Source organism: Cryptotermes secundus, unplaced genomic scaffold (genome assembly GCF_002891405.2).
Source record: "Cryptotermes secundus unplaced genomic scaffold, Csec_1.0 scaffold247, whole genome shotgun sequence".
NCBI classification, from domain to species: Eukaryota; Metazoa; Arthropoda; class Insecta; order Blattodea; family Kalotermitidae; genus Cryptotermes; species Cryptotermes secundus.
The window spans coordinates 1,585,870-1,598,920 of NW_019740656.1; the positions used below are offsets into that span (position 1 = coordinate 1,585,870).

A 13,051-nucleotide genomic window follows, 5' to 3' on the forward strand; every position below is an offset into this window, starting at 1 on the left:
TGGCATGGCCATCAGTGATATATTAGTAAAGTTTAAGTTGGCTGTGACAATCCAGCGTTCCTGAGTGTTTCATCAGTATTACTGAGAACCAGTAGATCAAGGTACCATGTGTACAGGTGGGTTAATATACCCCCACCATAGCCCTATGAGATGTAGAAGGCAATGAAAATAGAACCTGGTGGCTAGGGGTATAAGTGGGCCACCCTGTCAATGTGGGACATAAACACAGGAATCTGGTCCTCCAAGTTAAGGGCTGGATGCATGGCCCATGATCTTGGTCTGTATAAAGAAATTGTCACAAAATCCAAAACAAAAACAGGATGCAATCTGGCAGAATCTTATAAGGCTAGGGCTCCAAAAGGCCTCTTTTGCCAATGGGGATAAGCAGCTCAGTGTTTCTCAAAATTTGGCAACTGCAGACCACTACACACACAGTCCACTCAGCTATCATAATATCACCTTAGCTACAAAAAGCATGCAATTTCACTTGTTCTGCAAATAGATTATAAAGTTGCTGTAAACCACTTTTTTTTTCTAGCCATGAATGTAAATATTTTTAAATAATAATTCATTTATTTTATTACATGCCATACAACTACATGGGCTATACAATACTACACACCAGTCTGAGAAATGTTGCAGTAGATAGAAACAGCAAGTTCACAGTGTTTCCTATGCACTGTGCAACAGAAAGTGGAGGTATGCATGCTTCTCAGAAACTAGTCTCTTTTCTTTGTGGCAGAATATGGATAGCATTTTGTTCCTTGCATGGAGAGTACTAACCATATCCAGTTCTTCATGCTTGAAGATTGTATATTTCAATACTAGAATAAAGGCTGAATGTTGCAGTTCAATATATAGCACCCCAAGCCCATATTTGAGAAGTACCAGGTTCAAATCTCAGTTGTAACACATGCTGGTTTTCCTCTCAATGCAAATTCCAGAATACAAAGATACTACCTCAAACGAGGTAGTAAGATAATTGACTTAAGTGTTATGTAGACCAGTATAATAAACGCATGAATATTGGCCATTAAATTCATTCTGCAGTTTCCTTTGGTAACACTTCCTCTTACAAGTATTTCGGATACCAGCAATATACATCTTCCCTTCGGAAGAGATCTAGTCCACAACATGTAAGGGGTGCTCCTGAAAAATGTGCATCATAAAATACAGCAACAAGAATGGTAATTTTGTGTATACTCTTGCTATATGTGGAGATGACACCTGGAATTTCTTAATCACTTTTGCCTTCATTATTAGCAATGCTTATAATTTTAATATTTATTCACATTTTTCCATTTGGCAAATTTATGGTATCAATGAATTTTATGGCTGTGCCTTATATTCTTTCCGGAAGTCAAAACTCTCTAGCTTGAAGTACATAAACCATGGGGCCAAAATGCATTTCAGTTCTCAACACTTCCAAACATTTCATCACCTATCATATGACTGATAATTTCCTAACACGTTCATAACTAGGAGTGGTCTACTGGGCTGTAACACTTGACATTTTAGAAGAACATGTTACCTTCATCTCCAGGTTCAAATAAACCAAGGAAGGTTATTTTTATTTGCATGTACTAGTCTATTGCCCTGCCTCAATTCTGTTAAATGCACTGAAAGATCATACTGTAAGTGTAAATACACAGCTGGTATGTAAAAATATAGAAATCAAAATGTGATCTACATGTGAACACTGAATGATGTACACAGAAGATACAAGTATACTATGTAGAAATGAATATACTGTGGGGGGGGGAGCTGGTAAATACATTCATAGTATACAAATTTTATTCACTCAATTCTTCCATAATAATGTGTGAATGAGTTTTAATGCCATCCTATCGATAGAATAACATTTCAAACAAAAACACATATATGCATCCTTCTACTTTTAACACAACATTCCAGGGCCAAAATTATGGTAACTATAAACAGATGGCTTCAATAATCTTCACTGTTCATTGAATGTACAAAACTTGAAACATTTTGGAGTATTCACTTACTTCTTCAAATCCATAATGAACTTTTATTTTAATCCGTTCAGGACATTTTTTCACTCGGATAAACTTGTAGCAAGTTACACTTGACACACAAGCAGGAATGCTTTAAGGTCCTGAAGTGACAATTAAAATGAGAACTGAAATGGCTTCCAACATTTCTCTTTGTGCGTAAAGTCATATTTAATAAAATGCAATTTGCTCTCAACAGAGCAATTTTAAGATCTAAAATGGTGGAAAAATTAACAACACTGCAGATTGATCAAAAGTATATTTCAAAATAAAAATGTATTACATCTCTTTAAGCCTATGGGGATAAATTTCAAACAGAGTAAATTTTAAATTAAAATATGTATATTTATCAAATGTAAGACAATATAATATACAGTAGTTTACATGTTCTCTTAAAAAATTGATTTCTTCACAGCACAGTGCTCAATTAATTAAGCACAGGGACTTTACATAATGTGTCGGATTAGACAGGATGTGTAAATGGTTACCTGTAATTTGGCTAAAAGTAGATGAACATGAAGGCACAATTAGTTTGACACAGTTAAAATACCAAATTGAGAACATGCTGACATCTCCCAGTGCAAGATGAGTATTACCCACTATCAGTATCTTTAGATCCTCGGACCAGGGATATTTAAGTAAAACACAATCAGCAGTTATTTATATATTATACAACAGGTCTTCTCCGGATGCCTACAGTTTTGTACTGTCATGGTAATGAACCTTGGAGATAACTGCGCATGCAGTCACAGTACTGATCTGGATCCATTCAGACTTGTTGCACACATTTTTACTCTCCATGCACATAGATTTAGAGTGGGTTAGAAGTGTGGTGGTATACAGCAGTGATGTTTTAAAGGTGCAGGACTGTATTTTTCCTTTCCACAAGACCAACTTTTAACTGATTTGGTTATGGCATTTAGACACTTGTTAATGCAATATTATTAATAAACATCATACAACAGATGCACATCTCTTCTAATGTGAATACATAACTTACCTGCCACAAGAAAACTGTGGATCAAAATTTTGGCCAAGTAAAACACTGTGGCATATTTGATCTATTCAGGAACTGTTGAACCGCAGAGGCCTCGGGGGCATGCGAGCAACAGGAGAGTTGCGGATTGTATCGGCATTTTGCTAGGTGACAGCTCTGTGAATGCTTGGATTGCGCAACAGTAAGCAAGGCTCACACGACTTCTGTGTTTCCACAAACGACATGCTACACAACACTCGGTAAACACCCTTCCATGCTAGGCTGTGACATCACGCAACAGTGATATCTATCATGTAACTGGCTTTCTATAGAGTCCGTGCCATGACTATTGCTATGCAATGAGTCGGTAAATACGTTTGAACAATATAGACTGTTTTCTGCGTGGTCAGTGCGGAAGCTATAGAATGACAGTTACAGACAGAACAGATGTCAGTATTTGCGAGAATCTGGCATATTTGAGTGTTTAGGTGACAGGGAAAGGGTTCTCAGTAGAAGATAGCCCTGGAAAGTTTCTCTTTGAGAAGATTAACATGTAGTGATCGTGAATTGCGTGAATCAGCAAGTGTCACAAGCAGGGCCCGGATTTTGATGACATGTCATCTTTTTTTCCTTGTATCCTATGCGATGCTCTTAAATATATAAATCTCGGATATGAGCTGCTGGTTACAGAAATGTAAATTTTATTGGTAATTTTTTGTCATTTTTTGACATTTTTAGGTTTAGGGTAATTTTTTGGACTTTTAAGGGTATTTCTTGTCATTTTTGGCCATTTTAGGGACTTTTTCTTCATATGTTTTCTGAAATGTGAATAACATGGAAGTGAAGTGTTCTTTCTTTTCTCCTTTAGGTCATTTCTCTGGATTTTTTCGGTCATTTTTTAAATATTTTCAGGTCATCAAAATCCGGGCCCTGGTCATAAGTTACTGTAGTTACGACTTGTCAATTGTTAATAAAACCAATTAACAATCTGAGTGGAATCTTCAGCAGACAAACATGTTACAATACTTTGGTCTAGATCAAGTCCACACATTTCTCAACAGTTTTTGCCCACAGATAAAGGATTTACCTGTAGCATACTAAATTCGCACTCAACCTCTGGCTCCTTATCACATGTTAGGATCCTGAGTTTTCAAACTTCTCTGCTACAGTTCAAGTCCACAGATAAAACTTTGAATGTATGACCTCCCAATAGCTGCTGTTATTCAATCACAGCCCTGGAGGCTATATTCAATACAAAAATGCAATCTTGTCGAAATTATAGCCAACTATGTACATACGAGTATGGTGTGATACACAGGACAACTGTTACCCCATATAATAAAGTAGGTAGCTTAATATGTAGCCAAAGCATTCCTGCAGAACCAGCATTTGCTTAACTGCAGGAATGTAATACTCAAAAGTGATACAATAGAACACAACCAGTACTTCATATATGCCACACAGTAATACTAAACAATGGCACTATTTCTAACAATATCATAATTAGAAATAAGCATCCAATGTAAAAACATTTTCTTCTTTGTTAGCCATCACTCCACACTTCTGGTACTCCCCAACTTTCTTCTCAAAGAAGTTAGTCTTGCCTTCCAACGAAATGTGTTCCATGAAGTCAAAAGGGTTTTCTGAATTAAACATCTGAAATAAGTTGTAAAGTTCTGTAATTACACTTATCCTGCATCTGTGGTTAATCATTGTTTCAGTTTTATTTCTACTTTATTTAATGACTGTTAACTGAGACTACAGGCAACAAATGGCTGAACGCTGCTGAGTAATGACTTGTACTGGATGTGGAACTGGTTTGGGCCTATTTTTATGGTAATATCCTGAGTTTTGCCTGGCGGGACTAAGGCTAAGTGTGCACAGGCAGTTTTCCTAAAAAAAAACTACAAAAGACATTGGTCAAGCCTGTGTCCCAGCTATTTCAGACACATACCATGTAAAAATTCAGTTCCCACCTCCCCTCCCCCAATCTCTACCTCTCCTTTATACTCCATAGCCTGTAGTCCACAAGTGAACTATACTGACCTAGCGACCGCCACTTGTCGGCAAAGTTAGTGCCAACTTTTGTGGATAGAGGGTGTCATGTGGCTGCTAATTTTGGTTTTCTAGACTGGAGCCGCTACTTCTCCATTCAAGTAGCTCCCAATTATCCTCATGAGGCTGACTGGACCCCGTTCCAGACCCACTACTTCTCAGAAAATCTGGTAGTGTCGGGAATCGAACCTGGAACCTGTGGATCTGTAGGCAGGAACTCTGACCACTAGACCTCTCCTTATAAAAATTATAAACCGGTCAACGCTCTATAGAGATATAACTGCTGCACAGTCTGAGAATCATACTAGTACATACATACATACAAATTACAGGGGTTGTGAATATAAACACTTCCACTCCAGAGACTCTGCCACTTGCTTCCCTGCCCACCTATTAACCTGGGAGTTTGCAGTTCAAGCAACTGATAAAGGATCTATGAGTATCCATCAATTACCAAATGCGCAAACATTTAACAGCAGCAAATAATCACACTCAAAGTGTTTTCTGAAATAAATAGTATGTCACAGCATGTCTCTGTTCAACCTTCATTGGATATGCTGGTCTGGACAAACTACATACCTTGGATAGGGACACAAAATGGTTAGAGCAACTAACATATGGTTGCCATTGTGCTTTTATGGTCAAGCGCTGGAACTGTAAGATATTTTAATTCCATTTCCTGCTTATTTTGGGCATAAAAGCTTCTCCTGTATGATTAAAACAGAAAACTATTTTGCAGTGATTTACCACTGTCCATACAATTGGATCAAACTGATTATTATCCTGTTCACACATTAAAATAAGTGCAGCTTTCATATATGAAAATAATTCAATTAACCCACCTTTTTACAGTTCAGTTCAACGAGCAGACGATCAGCCACAAACTCGATGTACTGCTTCATGAGGTTGCAGTTCATGCCAATCATTGCCACAGGTAAAGCTTCGGTTAAGAACTCCTGTTCTATCGCAACAGCATCCCTGATAATGGATTTTACTTCTTCTTCAGTAGGTTTCTGTACCAAGTGCTTGAACATGAGGCAAGCGAAGTCACAGTGTAGCCCCTAAAGCAAATTATGATTACCAATGAACATGCTGAAGCCACACATTACCGCCCGGGTCTGCAGTAATTCTTTATTTTGTGTATTTTATTAATGGTGCATTCAGGACCTCATACTATCAAATGTTAAGTTTACTGAATAGGAAATGATGTGGAGGTGGTCGTGGCCTATTCGAGGTACTGTCTCAGCATATACCTCAAGGGACTGAGGGGGGGGATTCAACCAGACCAGTTGTTATGGACCAGATTCAAATTGGAAAACCTCTCAAACACAGATCAGAAGTGGTGTTGCTTGCATCAACTTCATCAGTTGAGTTACTTCACGGTAAAAACTCAAAATCACATTGCGACTGGCTATCAGTCAGTCTTGGTGTTGAGCCCAATCTGGACCTCATGAGCAGATATTTATTACTGTTTGGCAGTTACAGTCTTGTTTTTGTAGGGCGCCGTCTCTGACAAGAGGATGGGCATGTCTTCTGTATATGCTGCTGGCCCTTGCCAGCGCACTCTTTCTTAGATCCTAGTCCCTTGGGACTTACAACCATATTTTACTGTCTCAGATTTGAGACTTCCCTTTTTGTCGCCTCCTACGACTCGCAGGGTCACAGTGCAGGTATTCAACCCCGTTTCCACACAGGTTGCGGCCTTCATGGTAAAATGAATATCAAATGATTTATATATGTCCAAGAAATTGCATATCACCTAGCAACAAGGGCAGGGGGGTTGGGTATCGCAGTCAGGACAAAGCACCAGCATACAAGCCACCCTGGAATACTGGAGGGAAATTGTTAATAATCCAATTATTGCTCACTGGTATGGCTCACATGTAGAATTTAAAAAGACAATCAAAACTAACATATTTATTCTGCAAAATAATGTGATAACACAACCCAAACGCCATGTTCTCTAAGCGCCACGTTTGCTGCTCACTGAATCATGTACCGAACCGAACCGAACCTCATACCCTTTTTGCTCTAAAATCTACTTTAACTTTGTTGGAAAAGAGGAAACAGAAAGTGATCTAACCTCATCTCTTGAAATCAATTCATTGCTGAATGTGAGACCAGGCATAAGTCCTCGCTTCTTTAACCAGAAGATAGCAGCAAAACTTCCCGAGAAGAAGATACCTTCAACAGCAGCAAAAGCCACAACTCTCTCACCAAACGTTGCAGTCTCATGAGCGATCCACTGAAGAGCCCAATCTGCCTTCTTTTTTACACACGGCATTGTTTCAATAGCGTTGAATAAGAAGTCCCTGTGTGTAGAATGAGAAAGTCACAATAGCAACATCTGGCAACACAGGCATACTTACACATCACTGGGTGACCCAAGTCGGTTTCAAATTTACTGCCATGTTCACCATATCAGTGCTGCCGACAGCAGAAGTTTATATGCAAAAACAAACGCAAGCCCAAACTTATGAGTTTAGGCACTTAACAAGCAAAACGCACAATTCTTACGGATGCAAATATACAGTGCAATCATGACAGCTTCCCACAATCAGGCCCACGTGTTAGGTCAATATGATCAAATATATCAACACCTAAATCCTAGCTAAATACAATGAAAGAATTTGAGTCGTCATGCAATTGTTGATGGATCTGTTTGCTGCCCAATGCACACTCACTGGAAAACACCATTGATATAACTACAGAGAAAAATATATGCAGACCCTTCAAAAAGTCTATTATAAAATTCACAAAAGTATTAAAACAAAAGGTTTGTTAACACCACTGCAAAGAGGAAGAACTGAATGGTACACTGACACTGTCTCCCGCAGACTGACTCCAGATTGTCTGACATTCATAGAGCATGTGGTGGGCTAAGTTTGACATAGAACTGCAGAAGGTTAACATAACCTCAAATCCCAGTCATTTACTTAAAAATCACAAATTTACCTTAAAATAACCCATTTCCCAATGCATACTTAAAATTACTAATTTACCTCAGAATATCAAATTTCCCCGTGTACATAAGATGTATTTTTCTTTGAAATAACCCCAAAGAATTGCAATCCATGTTATATGCAGGGAAAAATGAAAATGAGATGTTAAAATCCCAGAAATACACAAGTCTTATGAGTCAGTAGGTAAATAAAGTCTGCTCTTAGGCCCCCCATACACACACAGTTTGGCCTTCCGATCGACCTTACAGGCAAAACTGTGAAAGTTTACCCCCTCCCTTTCCTCCCCATACACGCACAGATAAAGCGGCAGGCTTCATGGCACAATCACAGTCTTCCAGCCTATAATGTTGAGTCACACACGTCACGTGCTACGGTCCTGCAGGCAGAACTGATGGGTTTCCCACAGGCCAACAGCCCAAACGATTGGCCGGCCAGCCGGCCGCACCACATACGTCAGTTTTGCCTTTCAGTCTTCAACTGTGCAGGCCAAACTGTGTGTATGGGGGCATAAAGGTAAGGTAAAGTTGTCGCTGTTCTTAACTAATTAAGCACTACGCCACGAAGGTGTATGGGGCAGTGGTTGTATAGAGCCACATTTCCTCAATCTCAGCACTAGTCGGAGGTTAAGTGGTCAGCTTCAAACCCCAAAAATTCTGCTCCTAAATAAGAGATTTTCTTGGGAAAAAATAATTCTCCTTCTTAAACCATTGAATGCTGATTGTTCTATCAAGGTATAACTCCAGTACAAGCCTGGCATCATAGCTAGAATCAATGTCATGCATATAACTCAGGACAGGTTCAGTACATATGCATGTATGTAGATATACAGGAGAGGGACAGCACTATTTGGCAAACTCGTGATTTCAGCTTACTCCTACATTACTTTGTGAAACTAGACAGAAAAATGAGGAGTGCTATCTCTTCTGATGTAATGCCATAGTCTGGCAGTACATTGCTTCCATTCTCTGCATCTTAGGGTGGCCCCACACCAACTGCATCAAGACATGAGACAAAAGACGCAGTCTTGCTTCATCCGTGATTTGTCAGCATCATGACTCAGACTGATGTACGGCGGTTTTCATGATCTCATTCATTTCAACTGTGCTTCTTTCTTTGTATCATGTCACAGACATTGTGTCTTGACTGTTACATGTCTTGACGCATGCCAGTGTGCGGCCTACCTTACTGGCTACTTGCCCAGCTGTCTTTGCCCCTGAAAACAGTATTAGTACATTCCTCTAAAACACTGGTAGACTGTCCTCAGACTACCTTCAAGATCAGTTTGCTTGGCTGTCTTTAACCCTGAAGATGGAAGCAGTACATTCCTCCAAAATATCAGTGTGAACTACCAGACTACACAGAGTTACAAATGCTGTGAGAACCTCAAACCAAGTACAAACATCAAACTCTATTTTATACTGCATACCTGTGTTTAGAATCCCTGATGTAAGTATGAATCAACAAACTGTACATTTCTGAATGGACATTTTCCATTGCTATCTGAAAACCATAGAAGCACCTTGCTTCAGTTATCTGTACCTCCTGACTGAACCTCTCCACTAAATTTTCATTAACTATGCCATCTGAAGCCGCAAAAAAGGCAAGAACATGCGAGATGAAATGTTTTTCATCTGATGTCAGAGAATTCCAGTCTGGCATGTCCTGAAACAATACAAGACTATATTCAGAAGGTAGAATTTTGGGAACAGGCAATTTTACTTATCACTTGCCGGTCAATTTACCAGCCATTGGGTATCTTGTTACAATGAGACAGTCATATCATGGCTAAAATCACTGACTGGGGATAGATGCTAGCAGGGACACACGTATGCCCCTCCTCTGGAGTTCTGGAAATGAAAACTTAAGACAGAAATATACCCAATGTTAACATGAATTAAGAAGTATTATTTTCTGTTCTTCTAGAGGTGAATGTAAATAAAACTAAAATGCTGATACAATCTAGACGGAATCCAAGGCAAACTGGAGAAATTAACATGGAAGGGGACGGGATAGAAATAGTTGAAGACTTCATATATTTAGGATCGAAATTCCACGAAGATGGAGAGGAAAATCATGAAATAACAAGAAGAATAAAACTAGCAAATAATGCATATTTCTCGTTACTATCAGTTTTTAGATCAAAGGATATACACCAAGAGATTAAAACAAAAATATATAAAACAATGTTAAGACCGGTGCTTTATTATGGATGTGAGAGTTGGACGCTAAACAAGAAAGAGGAATCAGTCATCAATTCTTTCGAGAGGAAAATCCTAAGACGAATTTATGGACCAATAAAAGAGAATGGGATATGGAGAATAAGATATAATAAAGAGTTATACAAATTATATAAGGAGCCAGAGGTCTCAGTGACGATAAAGCTTAAAAGATTGCAATGGGCTGGGCATGTACACAGAATGGATAAGGAGCGTATCCCAAACAAAATATTAAACAGAACAATAGGTGGTAGGAAACGTGTGGGGAAACCAAGAACTAGATGGATTGATGCAGTGGAAGATGCAAAGAAGTTAATGGGAGTAAGGAACTGGAAGAGAGCTGCACAGGATAGAGAGGAATGGAGGGGCTTGATAAGGGAGGCCAAGGCCCGAAATCGGGCTGTTGCATCATAGAAGAAGATTTTCTGTTCTTCAAAGAAGATATCCTGCATGCCTTTATTTTGTTGCCTGCTGTCAATGCCAGCATTATTATTCAGGGCTATTCTACTCCCTGGCGAGTACCAAACTTGTCCAGTTTAATCCAGGCTTAGTTCTTAGGCAACCCACAAATATGGAAAAATCAAACACTGGCAGTAATAAAATATTGCTTCTATAAAAAAAAACTTTAAAATAATAACAATGCCTCAAGAGAATCATGGGGAAATTTGCATATAATTAGAGAATATCATGGCACAAATGATTTTGACTGTCAAGATGATGATGCAGATTGGTAGAATATGAATGGTGACATTCTAACAACTACATAAGATCACACGACTAATTTTCAGTTACCACCATAACTACAAACCCTGACCATCTTAACTGTCGTCTTCTGAGTTACAATACGTCAGTCTCCAGTAGGTGCTCAGCAATGTTTAAGAGGAACCTACTGCCTTTATCTTCAGAGAAAGTGTCATAAACCAGAATTAAAATTATGTAAGAAATTACCACTTGTGCTATAGATAAAATCAGTAGGTTCCTCCACATCAGTAAACACCCAGAAGAATTGCTAACCCAACATTAGTCACAAAAACTGTAACAAAACTGCAAAGGCTTGGGTTCATCTTGACTGTACAGTTTACCTTGGATAAGTCGACTTCTTCTGCGGTCCAAAAGGATGCTTCTGCCTTTTTGTACATTTGCCATATGTCTTGATATTGGATGGGGAAGATTACAAATCGTCTAGGGTTCTCTCTCAACAAGGGTTCCAATTGTACATCAAACTTCTTGGTGGCAACATCTTTTTTTGCAGTTTCCTGGAACAAATCAACCAAGTAATTCAGAATATAGGCTACACGTCTAACCTCACTAGTTTTCGGCGATAGCCCTACAGTTCATACTTACGATTATATGATGACCTGTGATATTACGATTACTGCTGTCCTGCAGAACTTTCGTTGCCTTTGTATTAGATCCGGTGTAACTTGCCTGCAACAGAAGGGGCCTTATAAATTTAACCATAAGTAGCTAACTTTCTTTACAACAAATGCTTTGGTTCATGTGGATTATTAACCCAGCCTTCTGTACCTTCTTCATCAAGTTTATAAATTTTATTCGCATATTAAACAAATAATTGGAAGGTAGCTGCTGGCTTCAATTTGAGAACAAGTTTTCATTTTGCATACCTAAATTCTTCATTACAGTCCACTACTACTCTAGTAAAATACGCTACCTTGTCCTTTAAGTTCAGTTTATCTAGTTTTGGAGACACATTCTCCTTCTGGATCACGTTAATTGTCTGAGACATCCTCTCTGCGTCCTCTTCCCTCAAAATCCGGCAGCGAACAATCGTGAACCCTCGTGAAAATTGCTGTTATATTTAATTACAACCAAACTCGACGCGTATGACTACGAGGGAAAATTTGGCGCCATCAGATGTTTGCCTTCTACACCAATGAGACTCTGCAGTAGGCGTTGTTTTTCTAGCGTAATCCAATAGCAATTTCGAATTCAAATTCAGGAGCTATGTCGGAACGTGTCTCTTTCCCGCTTTTTGCAAATTTTGGAAAAGTAGGTGAAGTTATATATTTGTAAACACGTTAATATCGATTAAAATAAATTGTAAGACGGTGGGCACTTTTAATATAAAAATATTCATCCTGTGACAAATTATTTATACGAAACAGGATATGACTTGTATTAAGGAGGGAAGTTCAAATATAGGGTCTCGCATCGACCAAGCCTTGTATCAGTACGCCTCCTTCATGCAACACTATAGTCGTGTGCTCACAAAAGTTATTACCATAATGACTAGAAACTTCACTTCAAATTAAAAATAGATGAAAGCATTTATGACATGGGTAACCATTTATATAGACATATTAAAGGACAAAGTTCAGTTACCTTATGATGACAATGAATTTTGTACAAAGAAAAAGTATCTATTCTCCTTCCTTTTCTGTAGTTAATTAAACAATGCTGTCAGTATCTTGCCTATGTAACGGTAGCATGATTGATAAATGCTTAATTTGAAACGATTTGGAAGTGCCTGCTTTCTAATCGAGGTACTATCTTGTCATTTGCCTGGTGGAATTGAAGGAAACCACAAAATCCTCAGTTATGATAGTTGGCATTCCCTTACCGGCATTCGAACCTAGTACCTCCCAAATACAAGATAAGGTCGCTATCACTATACCAACCTGCATGACCATTATATTACTCTTACACATAATAATAATAATAATAGCAACAACAACAACAATAATAATAACAATAATAATAATAATAATAATAATAATAATAAATCTGTTGATCTTAAGTGACTACCTTGTCACAATAGTAGTCTGTGTCTTCAGATGTGGGTGGAGCAAAAACTGTTTCATGCTT

The 13,051-nt window shown here is 38.5% G+C and overlaps 1 protein-coding gene across 2 annotated transcripts; it reads right to left on the reverse strand.

The window, feature by feature from the left end:
- Positions 1-4,255: 4,255 nt before the first annotated feature.
- On the reverse strand, positions 4,256-12,068 carry LOC111872393 (ribonucleoside-diphosphate reductase subunit M2 B). 2 transcript variants are annotated; one of them, XM_023866245.2, is made up of 7 exons: positions 11,898-12,068; positions 11,570-11,653; positions 11,308-11,481; positions 9,436-9,671; positions 7,130-7,358; positions 5,889-6,107; positions 4,256-4,647 (listed from the first exon to the last, which is right to left on the reverse strand). In XM_023866245.2, exons 1-7 carry the CDS (start codon positions 11,970-11,972, stop codon positions 4,495-4,497), a joined length of 1,170 nt encoding a protein of 389 aa, XP_023722013.1. In that variant the 5' UTR covers positions 11,973-12,068; the 3' UTR covers positions 4,256-4,494. The 2 variants fall into 2 exon arrangements, with proteins under 2 accessions (XP_023722013.1, XP_023722014.1); XM_023866246.2 differs by lacking the exon at positions 11,898-12,068 and adding an exon at positions 11,753-11,842.
- Positions 12,069-13,051: the final 983 nt, after the last annotated feature.